General features: G+C 54.2%; 3 protein-coding genes across 3 annotated transcripts in view; all 3 read left to right on the top strand.

Annotated features, from left to right (window-relative positions):
- DOCK3 (dedicator of cytokinesis 3) overlaps nt 1-12298 on the top strand; it is a gene marked incomplete at both ends in the record, with an annotated part of 412488 nt that extends 400190 nt beyond the window's left edge. The window contains 4 exons of the mRNA XM_082848220.1: nt 4927-5045; nt 6232-6319; nt 10878-10960; nt 11789-12298. Of these exons, the coding sequence (XP_082704346.1) occupies nt 4927-5045; nt 6232-6319; nt 10878-10960; nt 11789-12298 (800 nt within the window). The remainder of the gene's footprint in view (nt 1-4926; nt 5046-6231; nt 6320-10877; nt 10961-11788) is intronic.
- A 3628-nt stretch (nt 12299-15926) lies between these two features.
- On the top strand, nt 15927-19992 carry MANF (mesencephalic astrocyte derived neurotrophic factor). Its single transcript, XM_082847913.1, has 4 exons — nt 15927-16032; nt 16787-16914; nt 17930-18071; nt 19506-19992. Exons 1-4 carry the CDS (start codon nt 15948-15950, stop codon nt 19688-19690), a joined length of 540 nt encoding a protein of 179 aa, XP_082704039.1. The 5' UTR covers nt 15927-15947; the 3' UTR covers nt 19691-19992.
- A 2226-nt stretch (nt 19993-22218) lies between these two features.
- RBM15B (RNA binding motif protein 15B) lies at nt 22219-25853 on the top strand. The gene has a single exon (XM_082848227.1). The coding sequence runs from the start codon at nt 22330-22332 to the stop codon at nt 25009-25011; it is 2682 nt and encodes an 893-aa protein (XP_082704353.1). The 5' UTR covers nt 22219-22329; the 3' UTR covers nt 25012-25853.
- The last annotated feature ends 649 nt before the right edge of the window (nt 25854-26502 follow it).

Genomic DNA, 26502 nt, shown 5'->3' with positions numbered 1-26502 from the left:
AAACATGATGAAAAAGTATGAAAATTAAATTTGAAGACTAAAATTAACCCTGGAAAATATTATTATAAACGGTAACAACAGCCAAAAAATCTTTGTTCAGTTGGGAAAGTCTTAATCAGGAGAGATGGCTCTGTAAAAAGCTATTAACTTTGCCAATTATTGCTTGATTTCTTCTTCAGTTGAATAAATATTGTTCTGAGCCAGCATCTTTTTCACATTCTAATTCCTGCAGTAAAATTTGATTCTCTGTCCTTTTAGATAGAAGCATTCACAGTGGAATGGAAATTAGCTATGGTGACTAAAATCTAGCACTTCCCAGGGTTGGCTGTGCAGAATAGTAGCAGAAGAGAGTGGTGAGCTTACCAGCTAGTCACTGGCTGTTGCTTCCAGGCTTCAGAGGGGTGGAGTCTCTTTGTTCTTCTCATTATTATGAAGATAAACAGAAATAGCACAAATGTATGACATAGAGGGTCGTTGAGGGAAAAAAAAAAACCTTTTCTTTCATAGCACGCAAACCTGAAAGGCCCACAGTAGCAGTGATGGAGAGAGAGATGCAGTGGCCAACTGGGAAAAGCCTCAGCAGACAGCAGAAGGGGGGTAAGGCTGCAACAGGCAGAGTTACAGACTTTCACCTGAAGCATCCAGCCCAACCCCTCATTCCCTGTGGAGGAAACAGGTCCAGTGAGAGGGGCTTAAGGCCATCCAACCAGTTTGTGGCCAAGTTGATTTTGGAGTTTGAGTCTTTACACTTGCCAGCCATCGGTCTGATGCCCATTCCACTTCCATGATTGCCTCCCTAACATGGACCAAGGCACTCAAAAAAGGGGAGCCAGCATTTGGAAGCAGGTATTTCTAGTGTTAAAGAAGAAAAATGATCCAACAAATGGGTGCATGTTGAAGATTTGTCAGTATGTGAGGGCTGCAAACATAGAGAAGCAACAGTGATTTGTGCTATAAAGAAGGTACGTCAAAAGATGGTTTGGGGAATAAAAAGGAAGGAAACCCTGATAAGTCAGCCATGACTTCTGTAGTGGAGGTTAGCATTTGCAGTGTCTTAAGATAATGCTCCTGAATAGAGCTGCAGAAACAGATTTTGTAATCTAATCTGTTGTGTGGGTTTTTTCCTAACCAGAACACTCTCTAAGATATACTCAGCCATATCTAAGTCTGTAGCTGGGTATTCTTGCTGAAGTCAGATCTCTGAACCATGATTATTGATAAAAACAGAGGCAGCAAAGGATGGACATTTTAACTCACTTCACTCTGACATTGCTCAGACACTTCCCCTAGGCAGTGCCTGATACTCGGTGCCCTGAAGAGGACAAAGACGCCATCAGGGACCTCACAGTCTTTCTGGTACCACGTTTGTCCTTCCAGCTAACGATATACTAATCTGTTCCCTCATCAAGCTTTTACGAGTGCTCAGTAAGAAGTCTGCGTTGCTCTTACACCCTCAGAGTTGAATAGAGAGAAGTTATGTTCTCCCTGTTTGGAAGTTATCCCTTTTTATTTCAAATGGCTTGGTTATCAATTGCTGCATAATAAACCACCCACCAAAACTTAGCGGCTTAAAACCACAATTTATTATCATCTTGCGTGATTCTGTGGGTTAACAGGGCTCACTGAGCAATTCTCAGTTTGCAGTCTCTCATGAGCTTGCAGTCAGATGTCACTGGGGGCTGGAATCATCTCAGGACTCAACTAGGCTGGACATCCAAGATGGCTCGCTCACGTGGCTGGCAGGTGATAGTACCTGTCAGCCGGGAGCTCAGCTGAGGCTGTCAACCTGAGTTCCTACGTATGACCTCTCTCTGTAGCTTGAGCTTCTCACAGCATGCAACCGATTTTCCCCAGAGCAAGCATTCCAAGACACCCAGGCAAAAGCTGCAAGACTTCTTATTACCCAGCCTTGGAAGTCCCAGAACATCCCTTTTGCCACATTCTGTTGGTTAATCAAGTCACTAAGGCCAACCCAAATACCAGGGTGTGGAATAAGACTGCACCTCATGATGTGAGGAGTGGCATGTGCGTTTTGGGAGGGAAGGCATTGATGGTCGCCATCTCTGGAGGTAAGCTATCATGATGGTCAAACTCTAGAATATCATATAATGAAAGGCTGATAGGAGCTCCCTCCTTTTCTGGAGTAGATATGAAGTATAAAAGTGAACAAAATGGTTAAATAGAACTGGGCCCAAAGCGGGGAATCGTGATAAGAGCAGAGGCTATTAAGAAAGAGCAGGAAGTCACTTCTAGGCTACAACATCCATGCAATCCATGTGTAGGCCCATCTGGAGAAAACCATGGGCCCAGCATGTGTCAGGCCCACATGTGAGAGAAGATACAGACTGTGACCTGGTGTCATACAGGAAGACTGATATTTTTAGATAAATGTGGGAGGTGAAGTAGTAGATGCACTGGGGTCACCAAAGAAACAGAATGGCCCACTCTGGGGTTTGTGTCTGATGTTACGGATGAGGGGAAGGCTTTCATGGAGAGTGTTCTGGAGACTCCTTTGCATTGGAGTCACTTTCCCCACTCCCAGGAGTGGTCATGTCACCAATAGCCTTCCTTGCCGTGCCCATTGACACTCTGCTGTGGTTCTTGTTGCTTTGGAAACCTTCAAGTTGAATGGCCTGCAAGGCATAGTCTAAACTCTTTACGTCGGCAGCGCCCCCTGGTGGTCAAAAGGCTGAGTGGGGCTAGGAAACATGGAGATTTTGATTGATCCTCCTTGAATAACTCAGTCATGCTGGGACTTAGCCCCCCTGGGGTTTACCAAACTACAACTGAAGTAGTTCAAAAGTCCTGTGACACAAAAGCCCTTGTGGTGTTTAAATGTTTTCATGAAAAGTAGCCATCACTCTCTCCTACAATGGTATTGGCTGCCCAGGGAAGACAACAGTGGGCAGGAAGTAAGATGAAAGAGTTAGAAAATCTCGTGGTAGCACAGAGCACTCTTTTGTTTTCGCACCAGAGAGGCCTCCATAACATGGATACAAATCCTCAGCATAGCCCCTGGGGCCTGCAGGCTGCTGTCCCTCCATCCTAGCCCTGCAACATGTATCAGGATATTGAGTGTGCAGATCTGGGGTTGGCCTGGTGAGCCAGACTGTGAGCTCCGTGAGGTGAGGGACCATGGCCAAGCTGAGCAAGGCGGTACACCATGTTCCAACCACATGCCTGGTGCGGGATGGGTATTAGATATGAGTTTGATGTAACTGAGTTGGTATAAAGGGGCTATGTCTCTGTGCACACCAAGCTGGGGGTACCCCTGTCCAGAGATGTGGCCAGCAGGACCCAGGGAGCATTCAGAGTTTCTTGCTGGAAAGGCACTATAGAAACCAGTGGGATTAGGAGCCCTTTTCCTTTTTTCTTTACACAGCCGTCTTTTTGAGGTTGCCTCAGAGCATAAGTTCTAAAAGGAAATATTGATGTAAGTGAAAAAAATCACCAAATAGTAGCAATTCAGGCCTAGTTTCTTAAAAAAGCATACTTTACTCATTCCCTTATCAGTGAAGGATATTTTTAAAACTAGGTCTTAGAGCCAGCCCTGAGGTTCTATAAACAGTATCGCTCAGACCAGCTGTGGAAGAAGTTTACTTAAATAATAATTGCCTTACTTGTTTTTAATATACTGACTTCTTCAACATATTTAAGCCTCATCTCCTTGGACTAAAATGAGTACAAGAGGCATATCTCAAGAACGCCTGGCTGCAGAAGACCTTTTTTAGTTGTACCCTGACAGTGCTTGGACGGCACACTCACAGGAAGGTTCAGAGACCCTGGTTTTCAGGGACACACAGCCTCCTGAGCTGCAGGTTCACCTCTCAGATGGAGCCTCACTAAGAAAACACCACGGAGAGGGGTTTCAACCACTTGAATCAGCCAGAGGCTGCCAAGCTGCCAGTGGGCAAGTAGGGGGCACTGGGATCCAGGTGACCCTCCCACTAGTTTGACATGGATGTGCTGGTGTTTGGCACAATGAGTGATACACGTTTGGAGGGCCTTCTAAATTATATCTTCCCAAGGGAAGCCTGCAAGTTTATTCTCACTACTTCTGTGGAAGGTCCCCTTGAGGGCCATTGGTTGACAGGTTCCTGGGCCCATAGCTGTGGCCTGCATCAATGGGGACTAAGCCACACCACATCTGGTCTCCATAACAGCCCCTCAGGCCAGAGGAGGTCTCACAAGAGAAGGGCATGAACCAAGTCAACTCAAGAGCCTGGGTTAAAGACCCACATAGCTCCATGACTCCCGAGTTCACTGAAGGGCAAGTCTTAGAAACCCTGGAGAGCCTCCTGTGTGCAGGGCCCTGGGCCCCCAGCCAGTCTGGCTGGGTCTGCAGTAGGATGGCCAGGAAGGCAGAGGCCAGGCACTGGAGGCTTGGAATCTGGGAAAAGGTGGTAGGGAGCCATCTGGGAACAGGGCCAGTGGTGTCTGGAGAAGGTAAGTGTGTAGAAACAGTGTGTCAAGTAAGAACTGTGCTGCTGTGTTATCTGAGTGTGTCTGTTTCTGTGTGATGGCTCCATTGCAAGCTGGCCTGGGCCCATTCCTGGGCCCCCTGAGAGAGCTCAGCATCCAGGCCACACCCATCTCCCAAGAGTGCTAGATGCAGAGGGCCCCTAGGGCCCCAGCTCCAGTCCCCAGCTCTCCTCATGATCTGCCTCTGAGCATGGTGAGGGCGCTGTTGGGAGTCTGCATTGCCCCAGGCTGTAGTATGTGTGCCTTGGCTGGGATGCCAGGTGCAGCCCCCGCCACCATCTAACCACCAGGCTCTGCTTCATTCCTCCTGTGCTTGCTGAGTTCATCCTCACCCCAACTGCAAGGGGACACCCACCCTGGTTCCTTGGCCCCAAGGATGCCTGCCCTCTGGGCCCTCCATCTGTGGCTTGTCATCTGTGCGTGATTGTTCTCACTTGGTTACAGGCTCTCCCTCTCTGCCAGATAAGTACCGCCATGCCCGGGAAATGATGTTGCTGCTGCCCACACACCGGGATCGCCCAAGCAGTGCCATGTATCCAGCAGCCATCCTGGAGAACGGACAGGTAATGGAGCCAGCCTACTGACTGCCCTTTGCTGCAAGTGTGTTGGCCTGGGCTTCCCTCGTTGCACTTGCTAGGCTTTCTGCACTGTCCTTCGTGCCTCCCTCATTCTGCCATAAGACCCTCAGAAGGCTGCTGGGCTCCTAGATGGGAACTGCAGCGAATGTGAGGACCAGCAGTCCAGGTGGAGTACAGCTGTGGGTAGAGTGGTGGCAGGGTTGGAACCACCATTGTTTGTGTGGCTCTCTATCCTTCTGGCCAGCCTCCTGGACTCCTCATCTATAAACAGTCTGGCAGAGAAAATTGGTTATTTTCTGTCCCAAGAAGGCAGTGGTGGACGTGGGTCTAGAAAATGGCCTTCTTCCCTGTGTGTGTGAAGGACATCCTCACTGGGGCAAACTCTGCCTCTTTCATCCATCCATCCATCCATCCATCCACCTGAAGCCCCTCTCTACCCGCTGGGACTACTCTCCACACCATTTGCACAGCTCTCCAAATATCCTATATGGGGCCCTTGAACAAGAAGCTGCAGGGATTAGCTCCTTCCCCTCCTATCCAGTCTTCCCTGCCCTTCTGTCAGGGTCCATGAAAGTCACCTCCAAACAACTGTTACCTAGTCCCAGAGTGCCAGGACTTTCCCAGCAGTACCTCTCTGTGCCTGGTCAGCCCTGCCAGGTGGAAGGAGCAGGTCTGCCTGGCAGCTGCCCATCAAAACAGTAGGTCTTGTCTGTGACTTTGGGCTTGAGTGCTTCCCTTTCCCTACCCTCAGTGCTCACATGGGCCTGTGCATGTGGGGCATCTCCAGGAGACTAAACCTGCCAGTGCTCAGGGGTGAAAGGGGTCCCTAAATCCTTTCTACCAGTGGGTCTCCTTGGCAGGACAGAAGGATACAGTTAGATACCCTCGGGTGCCTGTGTCCTTTTTCTTGGCCATGTACAGGACAACCTGGAGCCCAGGGAGACACTGGAGGGTGGACCCTCAAACACTGCACATGGCAGGACTCAGAGCCAGATAGCGTGGATAGTTTTCCAGCTGGCCTGATGTTCTCAACACATCTCAAGCATGAGCTGTACCACTGCTTTGATTTTTCCATCTGATCCTGGAATATCCTGGCTCCCGTGGCCCACAACACTGCCCCCAAGGTGTAACTGGTTGTTTTCACTCTTTGATGTTTTTCTCCTTCCCTCAGCTGCCAAACTTCCAGCGGGCCCTGTTCCAGCAAGTGGTTGGAGCCTGCAAACCCTGCAGTGATCCCAATCTGTCTGTGGCTGAAAAAGGTATAATTCCCTTTCCCAGGTGGCCTCATCCCATGTTTATCCCCATCCTGAGCGTCTGACTCTTGTCCCTGAGCACCAGCTGGCCAAGGCTGAGCCACACTGTAACGCCCAGGCCAGTCTATCTGTCCAGAGTCCTGACCAGTTCCTGTGTTCACTATTTAACCCACGTCTGGCTAGATGCTAAGGTTTGGATCCTGTTTGTTTGTATCTCTCCCTCCCCAGGGCCCACCCTCTGAGAAGCCCCAGCTGCCACCTGCCCTGAGCCCACCTTTACGAAAACTTGGGCTGCCGTATGCAAATGGTGGGCAGCCACTCCCCAGGGCTCCTCCCGACCAGCCCCAGAATTCAGCAGGCCCTGTGGCCCCTTTGGTCCCTCTCAACTTGGGCCCACGGGGACCTCTCCTTGTTGCTCAGAACAGGCCTGTGGCCAAGCATGCACCCAAGAATAATGGGAAGGACAGGCCATGGCAAAGTGAGTTTCCCAGAGACAGTCCTGTCCAAGGGACTTCAGTTCCTCCTATAGCCGCTCTGGCCTGCAGCTGCTGTGAGACCATTTTTTACACATTGCAAGTCCAACAACTATACCATGAGACTAAGCAATACTTAGAGCAGAGGCTGTTTATAGATAGTGGAGTTTTACCCTATGTTCTGCTCTAGTAAGCTGAAGGAAGAACCAGACTTGGACCCATATGACCCCGGCCCAAACGTGGAGACCTGAGTTCATTTAACATAGAACAGTACCTGTGTGGGGACTATGCTAAGCCTACCTGCCACACAGAACCGGCCCATGTCAGCCCGCTCCCTGTAGGTTCCCCTCCCCTCTCCTCCATCTGTTGGAGTTTAGGGCACACTTAGTCCCCAGCAATACAACCTGCTGTCCCATCAGAACATGTCCCTCCAAAGCTGTTGTCATGTCATCATTGCACCTCTTCACCAAGTACTGTCTGCTGTTCTCACTGTCATTGTTCCTCCCTTGCTCATCATGGAGGATATGCCTCTCTGTCCTCTTTAAGGAGACCACACACGGGGTCCATGACCTCAGTGCCTGGTAGGCATCGGCACCGGGTACTCAACCACAAAGGGCATGGAGATTCTGGCTGAAGATGCCTTCCTAGCCTCAAGGTTGCACATCCCTAAAACATGCGGCTTACCTGGACCCCTGCACCTGTGCCCCAAAACAGAGTGCCCTTTTGGCCTTGAGGGCCAGAATCCACAGTGGCTTCTCTTTACCTGAGTTGTGGAGCAATCACAGATCTAGCCAAAAGCACAGGTGGGCTCAGAGCTCAATTGGGTGCTGGTGGCCAGACCAGGACCTTAACGCCAACTGGACCCAGAAGAGCTTCAGGCTTCAGACCAAGCTGCAGCAAGAAGCTGGATATGCCCACCTCCCAGGTGTGGGAAGGAAAGAGGGTTGTCTCAGAACAAAGGCTGAGCCCAGAGCAAGCCCATTTAAGCCACAAAGCCAGTGCTCAGTGTGTAGCAAACTAGACATTTGCCTAGGGGGAACACATAGGCCAGAGTAATAACTCCCTAAGTCTCTACCTGGATCCTCCAGGGCAGAAACTGTGCATACTTGTCACCATTCTCTTGTCATCGGGATCTTGAGTCCCATGAGAACTCCACTTCTCACTTACATGTGTCTCTCTTTGCCAGGCAGTGACTCTCAGACCAGGCAAGCCTGCCCTCGAGGCTGTGGGCTGTGCACAGGGAACCTCAGGGCCGTGGTGGCCCATAACAGAGAGAGAGAGAGAAATGACCAGGACACAGTGGGGATTGCCCCTCTTCTCCTAGGATAGGTCTGTGCATCTTAGATTTTCCACTAACCCCAACGCACTTGTGCTGTATGGCACAAGTTCACTGGTCTCAGTGGTCACCAACAGCAGGCTACAGGGCGAGCTTGATGATTTCTGGTTCACACAGAGGGGCTCAGGCAGGTACCCTTTGTACACCATTGCAGCCTTGCCAGCTTTCTTCCCTCATAGCGTTCCTACCTGCAAGATCCTTTGGGCCCTTGTGGGTAAACTTTTGCAGTCCCACAGTTCTTCCGGGGTCTAGATGTGCACATGAGATCTTGGGCTGTCAGAGCCCCTTTGGGGAAGCAGCCCAGACCCACCTCCAAGCTTCTTATTCAGTGAGGTTTGGTGGCTTTTTATGGAGATGGAACTTCTCCTTTTCGGGAGAGGGAGGCTTAGTGCTGAGGACCAGGAAGCTCATGCTGCGTCTTGAGGAAAGCCCACATGAGAATAGGCCTGTTCAGTTCTTAGGGTGGCTCAGGCTCTCTGAGGAGGCCTTCTGGTGGAATCCACCTGGTGTTCACCAGAGTCAGAATCCTTTCCTCCCTTCAGTGGACAGTTGAGTGTCTGTCTACCCAATCACTGCCATGCCCTCCCTTCTGCCACCAGCCGTCAGCCATCCCATGAGACTGAGCCATGCTCCTCAGAGCTGAAGCTGTTGAGGTCATTGAGTTCTACCCTGTGTTCTGCTGCAAGCCCACAGCAGTTCTGGACCAGTGAGGAGGACTAGGGTGGACATCACCCATCACCTTATCCCTGGACCACACGGGGCCCAACCCCTCCTGGCCACATCCTCCTCAACGGCTAAGCTCTAGCTCCTTCCCTCCCAGAGCCTCTCAGGTCCCATTAGGCCCTGGCATTCCCCACTCAGGACCTGGAGTGGGAAGAACCCAGACCCCAGCCTTGTCAGGCTCACTTTAGCTATGACTGCCTCAGAACAAAGCCAGTGGGTAGGCCGCTTCTCTCTCTAGGAGAGCCCAAAAGGGAATTGGTGCCTGTCTGGCTTTGTCAGAGAAAGGGCATATTTCTTGTCAGTGTTATTTGTTCTCCAGGAGGAGTTGGCCAGTAGCATTCACATGCCCCCCTCCTGCTCCTCGGACCCCAAGGTCCAGCCATTCCTTCTCTCCTCTCCCCTCCTACAAAGTCACTCACCCCAGCTGTGGCTGAAGGGCCAGTATTCTGGCACTGGACTTCTTCCTTACCATAGGTGGACACCCTGTGTTTTCCCTTTGTCCAGGGCCCACTCTACCCTGCATCCATAGCATGTGGGTGCCAGGAACTGGGCCTCTCTACATGCCCCAAAGCACCCATGGGCTCCACAGCCCTCCCTCCTCTCTGGAAGCAGTGGTCCCTGCTGGACCTGGGCCATGACTCACGGGCTTTAGACTCTCCTCCAGCAGGCACAGTGAATACCAGTCCTTACCTAGAAAACCCCTGTGCCTCCCAAGCCCAGCCAGTGGGCACAGAAGCAACAGGGATGGGCAAAGCTTGTACTTACCACAGGCTCTTTGTGGGGCCAGCTTGGGGGCAGGACCCACTCCCTGGCCGTGCACCAGCTGTGGGCGGAGGCAGTCTCTGCTGTCCGTCCATCCTGCTCCCTGCTTTTCCCATTGGGCCAGGGCTATGGGAGATCTCTGAATCCTGACCTTGGTAAGACTCTCCATAGGTGCGCTCGCTCTCTCTCTCTCTCTCTCTCTCTCTCTCTCTCTCTCTCTCTCTCTCTCTCTCTCTTTGCAGTCCCATCAGCCTGTTTGACTCTCCTCTTCTCACCTCTTCTGTTGTCTCTTCTCCTCCTGGCAAGTCCTGGAGGCTGCAGACGCTCACTCCTTGCTGCACTTTCTCTCCGCTTACCGTATCCTGAGTACTCTTCAGACACCAGTTCACTCTGTTGCTATCCTCTTAAGTGGTTTCTGTCCTGACCACGGTCCCCTGTGGGCCACAGTGTCTTGCTTGGCCAGTGTTTTGTGTCTTAGGAGCTGGTGTGCCACTCCCACGTGTGCTGAGTACATAGTATGCACCTGCAGAAGCCATAGGCTGTAGAACAGGCTTCTCTCAGAGGGTGGCTCAAGAAGTAACCTCCCTTCATGCCATCTGTTTTCACCCTTCAGCGGTGCCAGCAGCCCCCAGCAGCTGGAGCCTGGATAGCGGAGCCCGAGAGGCCCAGCCCTTCCTGTCTGCCCACACGGGGTGCATCCTGGCCCCCCCAGTGCCTCCCCGAAGCCTGCTGCATGGTAAGAAGACTTCCAGCGGGTCCCCCAGATAGTCCCCAGTCTCAGATTCTACTCACGGGCAAGGGCAACAGCCCTCCAGGCTGAGAAGATGAGCCAACTCCGCCAAGGAAAAACATCTCCACCGCAGGAAGGATCCTGCTGGGCTTTGGGGTCAGTGAGGTTTCCAAGCACAGCAGGTGAACTCAGTGAGGCCTTTCCAACCATGGAGGCTGAAGACATCAGAACTGACCATGCCAAGCATGATACTCACCAGCCTGTCGTCGCCAAGCAGCAGGCTGAGAGCTGCCACTGTCTGCAGTCTGTTGTTCCACGGGCTCTGATGCACTCGACCTTCTTGGCCTCCTGTGTGGCATGGGTGTCTTTACTCCAGCAGCTTGTGTTTTGGAGAACTTCAGTGAAAAGAGAGGTTTTCCTGTGGCCTTCAATGCTGAGGGGTTGCAGGAGACTCACATCTGTCCAGTTGGCCCTGCAAGATATGCTGATGTGCAGCGCAAGAAGGGCCCAGCTGAGGCTCTGGTTCTGTTTCCTTTGCAGGTCATTACTCCCTACACTTTGACGCCTTCCACCACCCCCTGGGTGACACCCCCCCGGCCCTTCCAGCCCGGACCCTGCGCAAGGTAATGCACTAAGGTGACAGCCCCAGCTGAGAGGAGCCATCTCAGCTGCTAGAATCACCCCTGAGACACCTGAGGTCTACCTCTCCTGCTCCTGTCCCTGAGATCCCAGCCTGGCTGAAGCTGGGGGTGGCCGGAGCCACACTTGGGATGCAGATGACCAATGTGTCCTGCAACAAATGTGATGGGGGCAGGGAAGTCAGAGGGTCCTGGAGACAGCAACACATGGTACCCAGAGTATGTGAGCAACGAGCAGTGAGAAGCCAGGGGGTTCCCTGCCAACACCCAACTTATCAACACACCACAGTTCAAGACATAAAGAAACATTCCTGTGGTGGATCATAGAGCACTTTAAACTGGAGTCCACTCAAAGCAAGAAGCATCAGATACCAGACCTTTACGAAAAACTCATTAACTTTGCTGCAAATTGGAAAAGACTGTCACAGATTTTAGCAGCAGAATGCACTCATCTGGTCCATGGCCCACTAGGGTTCTTTCTACCCTCGCCAACTGGCCTGATGACCCAGTCCTTCTGTCTGTACCCCAGAGCCACAGCCAGCAGCCTGGGACATGGCTTCAGGGGGCACAACTGCCCAGCAGCCAAGACAGGGCCATTTTTTAGCCACAGAAATGCAGGTGATTCTGGGGCTCCACTGGCTTGGGGGCAGGGAAGAGCTAGGGGGTGACTGATGATGAAACAAGAAACATGCTGTTGATGAGGATTATTTTAAAGTTCATTAATAAGCAGACTCTTGGTCTTCTCTTCCCATGGTGGGCCAGCCAGCCTGTTTGGAAAGAGGGATTCTAACATTTTTACCTTTTCTTTTGCAGTCTCCTCTCCACCCTATCCCAGCCTCCCCCACAAGCCCCCAGTCGGGCCTGGATGGCAGCAACTCTACGCTGTCTGGCAGTGCCAGCAGCGGTGTGTCTTCCCTAAGCGAGAGTAACTTTGGGCACTCCTCGGAGGCCCCTCCTCGAACCGACACCATGGACTCCGTGCCGAGCCAGGCCTGGAATGCTGACGAAGATCTTGAGCCACCCTACCTCCCCGTCCACTACAGCCTCTCTGAGTCCGCTGTTCTGGACTCCATCAAGGCCCAGCCGTGCCGAAGCCACTCAGCCCCGGGATGTGTCATCCCTCAGGACCCCATGGACCCACCTGCGCTGCCACCCAAGCCCTACCACCCCCGCCTGCCGGCCCTGGAGCACGACGAGGGTGTGCTGCTGCGCGAGGAGGCCGAGAGGCCTCGGGGCCTGCATCGCAAGGCCTCGCTGCCTCCTGGGAGCACCAAGGAAGAGCAGGCTCGCATGGCCTGGGAGCACAGCCGAGGGGAACAATGAGGGGTAGGGAGGCAGCTAGGACACCACCCTCAGTGAGCAGCTTGCCCCACCACTCCAGGTCTGAAAAGCAAGTCCCCCCGCAGGGAGCCAGAGAGGCCTGGCACTCAGGAGAGAACCACCCCGAGTCTACATTCTACTGCCGTGAACTCGTGTGTTGCCATGTACAGAGGCCACAGCAGCATGAAGGGTTGTGGCTTCTCTTTTTATTTCATTTTCTACATTCCATTTCTATGGGTTTTCCTTTTTCCTTTGTGGAGTAGATGCTTTCTTCCTCCTGCAGTTCCAGACCATGTGGAGCTATATGGAGATATTGCACAGACAGAATCAATTGCTTTGCAGGGCCCAGGGGGGTAGGAGCCCAGGCCCTCCCTCCAGGGAAGAGATGCATAGAAGAATGGGAATTGCACTAGGGACCTCTTCCTTTGCTGTGTGGACAGAAGAGCTCACGGTTGTATTCAGGGATTGCAAGGACCACATTGACTACGTCACCGGTGGACAAGGGGGCTACAAGCCATTTTGCACAAATGTCTGCCCACTTGCTCCCTCTTCCATCCAGGAGTGTGCAACTGAGAGGCTGGCTAGGCCAACCTGCCAGCTCAGGCATGTGACCTGGCCTAACTGCATGCCCAGGGCATACTGCCAGGCTTCCATGGGCCAGCCCTGCCTCCTACTCTACCTTGGATTTTTCCCTCCATCGTTTTTATTTCTGACCCTTTGCCCCTCTCCACTCTTAATACACCCCGTGCCATGCAGGAGCCCCCTTGGTGCATGGATCTGCAGTGGTTATCTCCTATCCTCTGGAGCTTGAGTGGGGGTGTAGCGCCAGAGGGACTACCCTCGCCACCTTCCTCCCCAGGGCCCGGGCAGCCACGTGTTGAGAAACAAGCTGATACAGGAGTGAGGCTGGGTGTGGCAGGGGCCGGAAATCCTCAAAGCTTTCAGAAGTGGCCAGAGTGCCTGTCATCAGCTCCTGAATCAGGGATTTTCAGCACTACCTCCAAGCAGTGGGGTTGGCTGCCCAGCCAGGCTTCTAAGGCCCGAGGACTTGTGGTCAGGCTCAGCAAGCTCCTGGGTGAAAAGGGTGGGAGGGATTCTCCTCTTAGAAGCAGAGAGCCACACAGGTTGAATTATCCTCTCCCAGTAGCCAAGTGCAGGGCCTCAGCTCCAGGCCCATGGGGACCACCACTCAGGGTTCAGGGCGGGCAGGAGGGCAGTTTCTCCAGCCTCCCCAGTCTGTTGGGCAGAAGGTAGTGGTGTCTTTATAGGAAACTCTTTCAGGTCAGGGCACCGATTTTCCTCTTGGTTTATTATTTGGGGGAATAGGGTGGGGTGGTAATAGTATTTTACCAGGGTGCTTCTAAGTTACTTTAAAAAAGTCTACGAAACATTTATTTGCTTGCATTCACAACTGTGATGGTCCCACGACTGCCTTCTCCTTGTTGAGCAGGTATGTTCTCCCCTAGTTCCTCTTCTGCTGGCCCATCTGACCTCCATGGTTAGGGTATTTTTCACTTGTAAACAAATGCCAGTTGTTTAATAGGAATGCCAGCAAGTAACCTATGAGGAAAGATTGGGGGGCCGCATTAGCTTCAGGGCGTCTGGGAGTGTTTATCACCATTGTGGGTCCTTTCTGATACTTCAAGGGTGACTCCAAGCAGAGTGGGTCAGTCCTGGCAGGCCTGGACCATCTGGTGTTCACAAGTGTGACAGTCGGGTATTAGCTCTGGATTTCTTAGGTAGGAGGGCATATTTAGGTTTTAGGGCACTTCTGAACCTCAATCCCTGGACAAGGCAGTCCTCACATAAGAACATCTACCTTCTCCACCTGGTGGCATGGGAGGGTAGAGAGTGGAATGTGGGTTCATTTGGCCTTGCCTTATACAGGGTGAACCCAGTTTGTTTTCCCTCTCCATTTTCCCTAATTCCATGAAAAGGACATAATCCAAATTCCTTTCACTGGAGAATCAGCCAGTCCGAAGGGAAGTGGGAGGCAAGAGATGAGAATCCTCTGAAAAGATTGTGAAATACTGATTTTCATTCTTTCAAGCTTATTTGTAAATACCTATTTGAATGCTGTGTATTTGTACAGGAATTTGAGCAAAAAATGTATAGAGTGTGATGTCCAATTGGTATTCAGCCCTATATAAATGTGTTTTTAACCTCTGGCATTCTGTGCTTATTTAAAATAAGAAAACTTCTAACCATTTCTTTTGTGTATTTATGTTTAAAATAAGAAGCGACTTAAAAATGGTCTTACCTGTACCAGAAAGCAAAGTTAAAGAAAAAAAAATTTGTACTGGTGTCCCAAAAGGTATTTTACTGTATATATTGTGGTCGCATGTTCTAAATCCAACAAGTAATGTGAATTTTAAATGTAAATATCTGCCACCTTATTTCCCCCCTTTCCCCACTCCTTTGACTGCTGTGATGTGAATTAAAGATGAATACCTGACACTGACCCGCTGAATTCACTGAATTGGGAGCAGCGCAAGTGCCTCTCTCCAACCCTTGCCGCTGGGCTCCAAGCCCTTTTAGCCCCATAGAAATCTCCTTTCTGCCCTGAGCGCAAAGCCAACCTTTCCCACGTCCTGCTTTCAAAGACAGGGAGCCAAGCCCTGCCCTGGAAATGAGGGCAGCCAAGGGCCCTGAGCGCTCAGTGGGAAGCAGGAGGCGGCGTGCCAGCCACCTCGGCCAGGCTTCCGAGGCTTGTGAGGAAAAGGGGGGCACCTCTTACCAGCGTGCGGGACAAGCCTCCGAACCCCCGACCTCCCCACTCTGAGGCGGGATGCTTCTGATCCCAAAGCCACGCAACCAACCCTGGCCCGGGTGCCTCTCTGAGCTCTGGGAAGGCAGCCCGGAGGAGAGCCTTTCCTACGGGCGCCCCTCCAGCCCAGAGTCTGTCCACCCCGGCCCGGGTACCCCTGACGGCCCGCGCGAGGCGGGCTCCGGCTACCCGGGGCTCAAGCGGGTGGGTGCCTGAGCTGCTGAGGCAATTCGGACGTGGTCCGCCGGCCTCGCAGGCGCCAGAGCCTCCGCAAGGGCTCCCCAAAGTCTGGTTCCCCCCGCCTACGTGATCCTTTAAAAAAAGGTAAAAGGGGAAAAAAACCTCTTCGGAGCCTCGCCTGCGGCCCCCCGCCTTCCCTGCCTTGTTGGGTTACGGCTGGCCCCAGAACCCCTGACCTGCGCCACAATTCGGGGCCTGGGCGGGGAGGTCCGTGGGTTTTTCGGGCCGGCTTGGGGCCCAGAACAGGGGGTACGCAAGCCAACTCAGCACGCGCGGTACAGCGCCCAACCCGACTTCAGCCAGCAACACTCCACCTCAGCCACTGCCGGGTCACCTACCCAAGATGGCAGCCCGAGCCGCTTCCGCCGCCACCACGGCCGCTTCCTGCCGGCCACCCTGGTTCAATCAGCGGCCGACAACTGTCTAGGGCCGAGGGCGGGCGACGCCACCAGCCAATGGGGAAGGGCAGCGTGGAGCCGCCCGTCTGGGCTCCGAGGCGCGTGGACCAATGGGGGCATGGTGTGTGGGAGGGCGCGGAGAGCACCCACCAATGGGGAGCCACGGCGCGCGGCCCGGACCTGGAGGAAGCGGGGCTCTGCGGGCGCGGTGTAGTCGGGCGGTGGCGGCGGCGGCGGGTGGAGGAGGATGTGGGCCACGCACGGGCTGGCGGTGGCGCTGGCTCTGAGCGTGCTGCCGGGCAGCCGGGCGCTGCGGCCGGGCGACTGCGAAGGTGCTGCGGGGTTGGGGGTCCGTGCGCTGTGGCCCGCCTGGCGGCGGCGCTGCCAAACCTAACCAAACCACTGAGCGGCCCAGTGGCAGGGGCTGATACGGGCGGGGGCGGCGGGGGCGGCCGGCCCCAGAGGGGTCCCCAGAGGAAGTGCCGACGCCGGGCCTCTTAGAAAACCTTTCCTGGGCCTACAAAACATTGGTCCGACGAGAAGAAGCTGGGACTAGATCGTGCAGAAAACTTGGCCTGAAATTAAGATAACGCTGGAGTTTTGGTCCTTTCCCATCACTGGGCAGAGGCTCCCGGCCAGGGGGCTCCCGGCTCCATGCCGGCCGTGGGCACCGCGCCTTGTCTGATGGGGTTGCGAAGCCGCACCTCGGAGTTCGGTGTTGTATTTGGAAATGAGCAGCATTTGGATCGCTGTTTTCTTCGGCCTCCAGTTTGTCCATTTATGAGGTCACAGTGAGTCCATTTCAAGGACACGTGTTCAGTCTCGGCTTAAACTTTATGGAAAAAGCAGGGAGGAGCCTTTTGTGGGTCATTGGGTGATGCTCGTTCCCCGTATGCCCTGGGTGAACCAGGGGGCCCAGCAACCCGGAGCGCGGTTCTGTCTACCTGTGGGCACCTGAGAAAATCGGTGATGGAAAAACTCACCTTTCTCCGTGTCTCCTATTAAAATTGCTGACGGAGTTCCCTCCTGGCGAATTGCGGTGCAACTTGGTGATTGCTGAGCATCTCCCTTCCCTCTCTTTTCCAGTTTGTATTTCTTATCTGGGAAGATTTTACCAGGACCTCAAAGACAGAGATGTCACATTCTCACCAGCCTCTATTGAAAAAGAACTTATAAAGTTCTGCCGTGAAGCAAGAGGCAAAGAGAATCGGTTGGTGAGTAGCTGTCTGACCCTTCCCAAGCTAACCCTGGCCAGTGTTTGACCCTCTGCTTCACAGGCCTCTCAGTAAAAGGCCCTGCCCACTTGTCTATTCAGGAGGCCAGATGTTCTGTCAGTTAACTAATGTGGGACTGAAGGGCTTTCTGTATTCTGCAGTTGTGATGTTACCCTCTTAGTACTGATTAAGCACCTACTGTGTGCTGGGCACTGGAAATACCAGGGGAGAGCAATGACAGGCAAATGATGCAGTGGGATGGGTGTCATGCAGAAAATGGACCAGGATGGAATGAGTGGGTGCTGATTTAGACAGTAGTTAAGAATTCTTCTGAGGGCTTCCCTGGTGGCGCAGTGGTTGAGAGTCCGCCTGCCGATGCAGGGGACACGGGTTCGTGCCCTGGTCCGGGAAGATCCCACATGCCGCGGAGCGGCTGGGCCCGTGAGCCACGGCCGCTGAGCCTGCGAGTCCGGAGCCTGTGCTCCGCAACGGGAGAGGCCACAACAGTGAGAGGCCCGCGTACCGAAAAAAAAAAAAAAAAAGAATTTTTCTGAGAAAGGGTCATCATTGTGAAGGGGGAAGAGCATCCCAGGCAGAGGGAATAGCCAGTGTGAATGCCCAGAGGCCAGAGTAATCTTGGCATGTGTGAGGGTAGTAGAAGATTACAAAGTGTGCCCAGGGTAGGCCAAGGCTGAATTGAGGACAAGAGCCCTAATGAAACGATGGCTTTTGTAGCTTTAACTTCCCTGGCAGTCTCTGGTTTGTCTGTCTTTCTGTTTAAAGGTTTGAACCGTGGTGACTTTTAAATTCATCTGGTGTCTGTCGTCAGCTCTGGGACCAAGCGTGTATTAAGAGCCTGGGGTTTACACTGACTGAATCTGACTGCCAGTACAGGCGGGGCATGGGAAAATGAGGCCCTGGCAGAGAAAGAAGATGTTTTCAGATGTCAGTATGCTTTGGAGGAGACAGCTCTCAAGTGGCACCTCCTGAAGGCCATTGTCCTTTCTTGCTGCAGTGCTACTACATTGGGGCCACAGATGATGCAGCCACCAAGATCATCAACGAGGTGTCGAAGCCCCTGGCCCACCACATCCCTGTGGAGAAGATCTGTGAGAAGCTCAAGAAGAAGGACAGCCAGATCTGTGAGCTAAAATACGGTGAGTGTGGCCTTATTTAACCAACACCGAACCCACTCCTTGCTCAGGCATTAATGAAGTTTACTTTCTAGCTGGGGAAGGCACGTGATAAACTAGAGCCTTCACGAGTGAGTTATACAGCATGGTTGGTGGTGTTAAATGGTGGGGGCGGGGGGCAGTGCACAGACTCACCTTGCATCATGGTGGGTGGAGGTTAGAATAGGCCTCATCGAGGAGGTGACATTTCAGCAAACTTTGAAGGAGGTGGGGGATTAGCCAAGGGCATAACTAATGGAAGAGCATTTCAGGCAGAGGAAACAGGCAGTGCAAAAGCAACCAGTGGCATGACAGATGGGTGGGCAGGTCACAGAGGGCCTTGCAAGTTGGTGAAGATTTGGCTTTTAGTCTGAGGGAAGATGAGAATGTTGGTTTTCAGCCAGAGAAGGGATGTAGTCTGACTTGCCTTTAACAGGCTTGTCCTGGGCTTCCCTGGTGGCGCAGTGGTTGAGAGTCCGCCTGCTGATGCAGGGGACACGGGTTCGTGCCCCGGTCAGGGAAGATCCCACATGCTGCGGAGCAGCTAGGCCCGTGAGCCATGGCCACTGAGCCTGCATGTCTGGAGCCTGTGCTCCGAAGCGGGAGAGGCCCGCGTACCGCAAAAAAAAAAAAAAAAAAAAAAACAGGCTTGTCCTGACTGCAAGCTCTGAAGGTCCAGCGATCTTTATTATTTTAAAAAAGAATGGCTGTGTCCCAACAAGAAGGCCCAAGATTATGGGCGCACAGCATCTCTTTTGCTGAATAAGTCTCTGGTGGGAAAAACAGTTCAGGTCTTCAGAAAGAGTCAGGGCCAGGAATCATTGTCCTCTTCTGTAAAATTTAAACAGCACCAGCATATTTTATTGTGAATTGAGTGTCCAAGGGCTGTGTTCGCCCACTTGTGTCAAGGATAACTGGTCTTCTGAGAGTGATCCTGGTTCAGTCCTGATGACTCAGGGTCTCTCTTTGGGCATAAGTGGTCATGGAAGAGTAAGCGTCTAACTCAAGGGCCCGACCATGGTCTATGTTGGGCAGTTGAGGCTAGGGGATCTATCTGCTCTGTCACCCTGGAGCTCTTATTCTACAGTGGTGTGGGCTGCACTGTGACTGTTTAAGAGGCACTTGGAGTGGGAGCCACATTCCTCCTATAAGGTTCCTCCTGTTAGGACCACATGGCCTCCATCCCTGTCCCTGGTGACACCTGCATGTCTGTGGTGGACATTGCCAGCATGAGACCCACCTTCCTGGTGAAGGGGCCTGGGCTAGTTCTCCCTCTTGGGGGCAGTGGGCACTGACACACTTGCATGTGTCTCCCTGCGATCAGTAGGGCTGCTTGTTTTAAGGGATGGTTTGGATGTGCGGGACTATTGGGGTCTGCTGTTCTCCCACCTAGCTGGTTATTCTCCCTGCTCTCTCCAGACAAGCAGATCGACCTGAGCACAGTAGACCTGAAGAAGCTTCGAGTTAAAGAGCTAAAGAAGATCCTGGACGACTGGGGAGAGACGTGCAAAGGCTGTGCAGAAAAATCTGACTACATCCGGAAGATTAATGAACTGATGCCTAAATACGCCCCCAAGGCAGCCAGTTCACGGACTGATTTGTAGTCTACCCGATGCCTGCTGCACCTGAGGGGAAAAACACTTCATCTGTGTCTGTCCCAAACAGCCTTTTTGTAATTTATTTTTTAGGCAGGCTCCTGACAAAGTCAGGCTTGAAGCCTGGAGCTTTCCTGATGATGCTGGGTCCACAGCGCCCCCTTGGGGGGGATTCACTTTGTTCTGTTGCCGATTTACTCTAGGACTTCAAAGTATGTCTGGGATTTTTTTATTAAAGGAAGAAAATTTCTAGCTGTCTTTGAAGAATTAAAGTGAATACTGAAATTGGGTTTTACCCATAATGAAGATTTCACCGGTTTATGCTTTCCAGTTTATAAAGAGTTTTCAGGTATATTCACATTTGTCCCTCGACCACCAGTCAGTGCTGGAGATGCCAGGGGGACTGAGGCACGTGGGGTTGTGCAGGACCGGAGGGTCGCTCAAGGAGAATGTTGGGCTTGATACCCCCAGCCCACAGGGACTATCTTACCCACATGAGAGGGGCTGACATGGGGCTTGGCTGTGAGCAGGACTGAGGTTTAGTGCACTTTTCTGTGACGATGACTTCAATAACTGCATATGTTCAGTACTGTCACATTTCTAAAGATGCTGATGGCCTGGCTACCTCCACCAGTCAGTGTCCAGATCTGGCCATCTACTTGCTCATCTGAGTTTGTGGTCTAGTGTCAGTCCTAAGTCTCTGGTGCCTAATTGGGAATTTGCAAGACTGGCAGGAGTTGGTTTGTACAAAGAGCTGATGAGAGGCTGCCTTTTGCCTTTGTTTACCCAAGATAAGCCTAACAGTTGAGGTCCCGAGAGCATGTCCCTGGAGTCTGGTTTTTTAGTTGCTCTCTTTGGGGTTGGTGCTTGGGAAACCCAGTTATCAGCATGAACTGTGACTCAGTGGAGACACCTCTGCTCCTCATGCCTGCAGAGACCACCTGAAGGGAAGGACTAAGAAGCAGTGCTTTCCAAGGAATTGCTCTGACTTTGGGTCACATCATTTGTACAGTTCCTAAATTCAGTTTACCTACGTAAAGGGCCCTCTCAGCTTGCTGTGGGGGTCCACTAATGCCTGGCAGGAGCAAGCAGGCCCAGGCCCACATTTTTCACCTCTACAGCACCATGTCTGAGAGAAAAGTGAGGTCGTCTCTTAGGCCAAGTGTTCCCTGTTTGGAGGAATTAGATGGGCTGTTAAGATCTGACAAGCAAAAAAAAAAAAAAAGATCTGACAAGCACAAAGTATCCTGAGCCCCCCTGAACGGTGCTGAGACAATCCATGGCTGGAGCCAGAAGTCTTAGGAGATGGAGCTGTTTCAGCCTAGCACCCTAGGTCTCTGTTCCTGTGGCCTTTGTGCCCTCCAGGCCACAGTGAGCAGGGAAGACAGCCCAACTACTACTACCCTAGAGCTGATCCCCAAGATTATCTGTGAAAGGAGACGTGGAATGTTAACAGGTGTTTCTTCTAAGACTTTCCTCTTGCACCTGCCTTCGCTGTTGCAGGAGCTCCTCCCACAGCGTTCTGGCCGTGGGAGGAGGGAAGAGCTGTGGTCCGCTCTTCCCCACTCCACGGTTTCTGTGGCCGAAGTTGGGTCCGGTTCTGCGAAGCCTCCAGCAACCTTCCATGGAGAATGAAAGCTTCCCCAAGGGGTTTGGCTCCTTGTCAGGATTCCCTCTCACCTCACCACCACGGAGGTGGACAGAAGGGCACTGGCCAGGGAGAGGTAAGCGTGGCAAACTGGGTAACCGCTGGGTTTGGTGTTCTCTTCGCCCTTGGCTTCACGGCCCTACCCTTATAGCCCTCTGTGTGCTCTAATGCCCAGGGCAGAGGGTGGGGCCCTGTGGCGCCAAGGAGACTATTCCCACTCTGGAAACCGCAAGTTTGTTTCGGATTTCTGTGCCCAGGGCCCAGACAGGTCTAGCCTTCTGCATGCATAGCCATAGTCCTCATGGCCTTTCGGGGCGGGGGAGGGGGGGAGCGCCGCTGTTGCAAGTGAACCTGAACGCAGGGGATGCTCGGGATATGGGGCATGGGTACTAGGGAGCGGCGTGTTTCGGTCCTTGGGGTTGTCCATGCTGGACCCCAGTCAGGAGATGCCGTGGCAGGGCACGGGGATCACCCAAGCCTAGTCCTGGAGTTGGGAATACCACGTAAAGAAGCCGCTGGGTCAAGGCCTGGGACCCACGCGCCGACAGAGGCTGCCACAGCCGCTGCCATCAGCGCGGGCCCCGCAGCCGGGAGCCAGAGGCCTACGTCCTGCAGCCTCCTGGGCTGGCTCTTTCGAGGTCTCCAATCACCGTGGAGCCCCGAGCCTCGTCCACATCGGCCGCGCCGTGGCGCCAGAGCTCACAGCCAGGCCGCGCTCGCCCACTTTGCCCCGGGGTCACGTGGAACGGGGGGGGTGGCGCAACCCGATGACGCACGCCCGGCGCAGCTCTCGCCCCGCCCACCACGGGGTCACGTGGCACGGCCGGCGCACCTTGATAACGCGACGCCCAGGCCCTGGGCGCAGCTCCCGCCCCGCCGCCGCGCCGAGTCCTTTTGTCCAAGATGGCGGTGCCGGGGGCGCTGCCTCTTCGGCAGCCGCCGCCGCCGCCGCCGCTGTGAGGGGCCTGCGGGCCGCCCGCCCGCCCGCCGCGCCGGCGCCATGAAGAGGCAGAGCGAGCGAGACTCGAGCCCGAGCGGGCGCGGCTCGTCATCGTCGGCCAAGCGGCCGCGGGAGCGCGAACGGGAGGCGGAGGCGGGCGGGCGGCGGGCGGCGCACAAGGCCTCGGGCGGCGCCAAGCACCCCGTTCCAACGCGGGCCCGCGACAAACCCCGTGGTAGCGGGGGCGGCGGCGGCGGCGGACACCGCGACGGCCGCGGCGCCGGGGACGCGAATCACCGTGCGAGCAGCGGCCGCTCCTCAGGCTCGGGCGCCGGCGGCGGCGGACGCGGTGCCAAGGCCTCGGGAGACCCGAGCGCTTCGGGCACTTCGCCCCGCGCGTCTCCACTACCGCCACCTCCGCCGCCTCCCGGGGCCGAGCCCGCGGGTCCCGGCTCATCAGCAGCCGCACCCGAATACAAGACGCTGCTCATCAGCAGCCTGAGTCCCGCGCTGCCCGCCGAGCACCTCGAGGACCGGCTCTTCCACCAGTTCAAGCGCTTCGGCGAGATCAGTCTGCGCCTGTCGCACACGCCTGAGCTGGGCCGCGTGGCCTACGTGAACTTCCGGCACCCGCAGGACGCGCGCGAGGCCCGCCAGCACGCCCTGGCCCGCCAGCTGCTGCTCTACGACCGTCCGCTCAAGGTGGAGCCCGTGTACCTGCGCGGCGGCGGCGGCGGGAGCAGCCGGCGAAGCAGCAGCAGCAGCGCGGCCGCCTCCACGCCGCCCCCGGGGCCACCCGCGCCCGCTGACCCGCTCGGCTACCTCCCGCTGCACGGCGGCTACCAGTACAAGCAGCGTTCGCTGTCCCCGGTTGCCGCCCCGCCATTGCGGGAGCCCCGCGCCCGCCACGCCGCTGCAGCCTTTGCCCTGGATGCTGCCGCCGCCGCCGCCGCCGTAGGACTATCCCGGGAGCGGGCCCTGGACTACTATGGGCTGTACGACGACCGCGGGCGACCCTATGGCTACCCGGCGGTGTGCGAGGAGGACCTGATGCCTGAGGACGACCAGCGGGCTACGCGCAACCTCTTCATCGGGAACCTGGACCACAGCGTGTCAGAGGTGGAGCTGCGACGGGCTTTCGAGAAGTACGGCATCATTGAGGAGGTGGTCATCAAGAGACCCGCTCGTGGTCAGGGCGGTGCGTATGCCTTCCTCAAATTCCAGAACCTGGACATGGCCCACAGGGCCAAGGTGGCCATGTCGGGTCGGGTGATTGGCCGCAACCCCATTAAGATAGGATATGGCAAGGCCAACCCCACTACTCGCCTCTGGGTGGGTGGCCTGGGACCTAACACCTCATTGGCGGCTCTGGCCCGGGAGTTTGACCGCTTTGGGAGCATTCGGACCATTGATCATGTCAAAGGAGATAGCTTTGCCTACATCCAGTACGAAAGCTTGGACGCAGCCCAGGCCGCCTGTGCTAAAATGAGGGGCTTTCCCTTGGGAGGTCCAGACCGCAGGCTGCGGGTGGATTTTGCCAAAGCAGAGGAGACTCGGTATCCCCAGCAGTACCAGCCCTCACCCCTCCCTGTGCATTACGAGCTGCTCCCAGATGGATACACCCGGCACCGAAACCTGGATGCCGACCTGCGGGTGAGGGATAGGACCCCCCCACACCTCCTTTACTCAGACCGAGACCGGACCTTTTTGGAAGGGGACTGGACCAGCCCCAGTAAAAGCTGTGACCGCCGCAACAGCCTCGAGGGCTACAGCCGCTCAGTGCGCAGCCGGAGTGGTGAGCGCTGGGGAGGAGATGGGGACCGGGGCCTGCCCAAGCCCTGGGAGGACAGGCGGAAGCGCCGGAGCCTTTCCAGTGATCGTGGGAGGACAACCCACTCCCCTTATGAGGAACGGAGCAGGACCAAGGGTGCTGGGCAGCTTGTGGACCGAGGCTCTGACCGCACCCCTGAGCGCAGCCGCAAGGAAAACCATTCCAGTGAAGGGACCAAGGAATCGAGCAGCAACTCCCTCAGCAACAGCAGACACGGGGCTGAGGAGCGGAGCCACCACCACCATCATGAGGCTCCAGACTCTTCCCACGGGAAGAAGACTCGGGAGAGCGAGCGCAATCATCGGACCACTGAGGCTGAGCCCAAGCCTCTTGAAGAGCCAAAACACGAGACCAAAAAGCTCAAGAATCTTTCAGAGTATGCCCAGACACTGCAGCTAGGTTGGAATGGGCTTCTAGTGTTGAAAAACAGCTGCTTCCCGACATCTATGCACATCCTAGAGGGGGACCTGGGGGTTATCAGCAGTCTCCTCAAAGACCACACTTCTGGGAGTAAGCTGACCCAGCTGAAGATTGCCCAGCGCCTTCGACTGGACCAGCCCAAGCTCGATGAGGTCACACGACGCATCAAGCAGGGGAGCCCCAATGGCTACGCAGTGCTCCTAGCCACACAGGCGACCCCCAGTGGGCCTGGCACTGAGGGGATGCCCACGGTGGAGCCAGGCCTACAGAGGCGGCTTCTCAGGAACCTGGTCTCCTACTTGAAACAGAAGCAGGCTGCAGGGGTGATCAGCCTGCCAGTGGGTGGGTCCAAGGGCAGAGACAGCACGGGCATGCTCTATGCCTTCCCTCCCTGCGACTTTTCACAGCAGTACCTCCAGTCAGCACTGAGGACATTGGGAAAGCTAGAGGAAGAACACATGGTGATAGTTATAGTAAGAGACACAGCCTAGCCTGAACCTGTCTTTTCCACAAAAGCAGTTATTTTAAGATCTAACCCCCACCCCCACCCCCCGCCTTCCCCCCCACTCCAAAACTTACCCCCTTGGTTTGAATTCTCTGCTGCTTTATTTCGGTTCATTTGGTAGGGGACCAAAGTCCTCCCCCACCAAAACTAAATTCTTAGGTTTTGGGGTTTTTTTTGTTTTGTTTTGTTTTGTTTTTTACAGTGATGAGAAAAATGAGAAGGGACTCCTGTCATGTTGGTTTCTAGTGTATGAGATAATGTCTGCTGTGTTCTGTATTTTTTTATTTTTTGACTAACTGTATGGAACGTTGTCAGTAAAGCCTTTGTCAGAGGATGGATTTTTAATCCTGTTCAGAGTCCTGGTTTAATCAAGTTTTTTTTCTCAAAGGATGGAAGACTTCCCTGCTGCATGCACACAAATGCCCTACGTCATCTTTCCACCACTGGGGTATCTCACGGTCCTCCTGCATTGGTGGCTCTCAGCCCCTCAGCTCTTAGGGCTGAATCAGGACTTTACTCACATTTGTTTTTTATCTTGGCTGAGAGCAGGTGGGTTTCATTTTGGACCCTGCCATGCCAGATTGAGCAGAGCCCATGCACAGGAAGGGGTTGAGCCTAAGTCTAGCCAGCAGCTGTGGTAGTTTTTTGTTTTCTTGCCCTGAACAATGTGTGTGTCCATCAGTTTGAGCTGTAGCTGTTGAACAAAGCACCTAGTCTTCAGGCCTTTTTGAAAGCACGTAGACCTTAGCAGTTGTGTGGTCTTGTAGTCATGAGAGGAGCAGTGCAATATTGGGGTCTTGGTACCATGGATCCGTGGGGCCTCCTTTTCTTGTTCAGCCTCCCTTCTAGCCTTAATGCAGCAGCCCAGGGATACCCAGTTGGAGACAGCTGCCTCGGACTCCAAGGGACAGTGGAGGCCAAATGCTGGAATGGAGAGTGGGAGGCAGCTTTCCTTGGTTAATTCTTGAAACTTTCCCAGTGTTTGTGAATTCTGGCTTTTCCTTTGATTGTTTGGGGCTGATGTGTCAATGGAGTGGGCCTCTGCCCAGTCACTAGAGCTTTGTGAGAGACACTGAATCCCTGGCCTGAAGAGTTTTTGAGGTAGTACAGTGGGTTAGGAAAATGCTCTTGTTAACTGACATAACTTTCCCAGATACAAGTAGGCACTTCTGCCTAGGCCTCTTGCCCTGATGTTGCAGAGGTGGGGACCACTGGGACAGAGGTGCTTCTGTGGGGAAATGTCACAGTTGCCGAGGTGTTGGGCAGTGCTAGAGCTCTCAGCCATTCAAGCTGAGCTGCGGAGGAATGTGGAGGCATCAAGCTGGGAGGGAAAGATGGCTTGAAGTTCTGTGGCCACGCATCTCTACTAAGACAGTATGGCCAGCATTGTCAGGGACCAGGGAGGGAAATCAGTCACACAGCAGTTGTCACCATAGAGCACAGCCCAAACACTATTTTTCACAATGTTTGTGGCAGT

This window comes from Leucopleurus acutus (genome assembly GCF_964270905.1).
Source record: "Leucopleurus acutus genome assembly, chromosome: 10".
NCBI lineage: Eukaryota > Metazoa > Chordata > Mammalia > Artiodactyla > Delphinidae > Leucopleurus > Leucopleurus acutus.
Note: the sequence above shows the minus strand (reverse complement) of the source record. Positions and strands in the feature narration are given on the sequence as shown.

What these genes read in the sequence shown, in the direction of transcription:
- RBM15B (XM_082848227.1), top strand. Translation starts at nt 22,330, where the DNA reads ATGAAGAGGCAGAGCGAGCGAGACTCGAGCCCGAGCGGGCGCGGCTCG.
- MANF (XM_082847913.1), top strand. Translation starts at nt 15,948, where the DNA reads ATGTGGGCCACGCACGGGCTGGCGGTGGCGCTGGCTCTGAGCGTGCTG. An exon ending in GCGGCCGGGCGACTGCGAAG is followed by an intron (nt 16,033 to 16,786) that starts GTGCTGCGGGGT and finishes TCTCTTTTCCAG; the next exon opens with TTTGTATTTCTTATCTGGGA. An exon ending in GATCTGTGAGCTAAAATACG is followed by an intron (nt 18,072 to 19,505) that starts GTGAGTGTGGCC and finishes TGCTCTCTCCAG; the next exon opens with ACAAGCAGATCGACCTGAGC.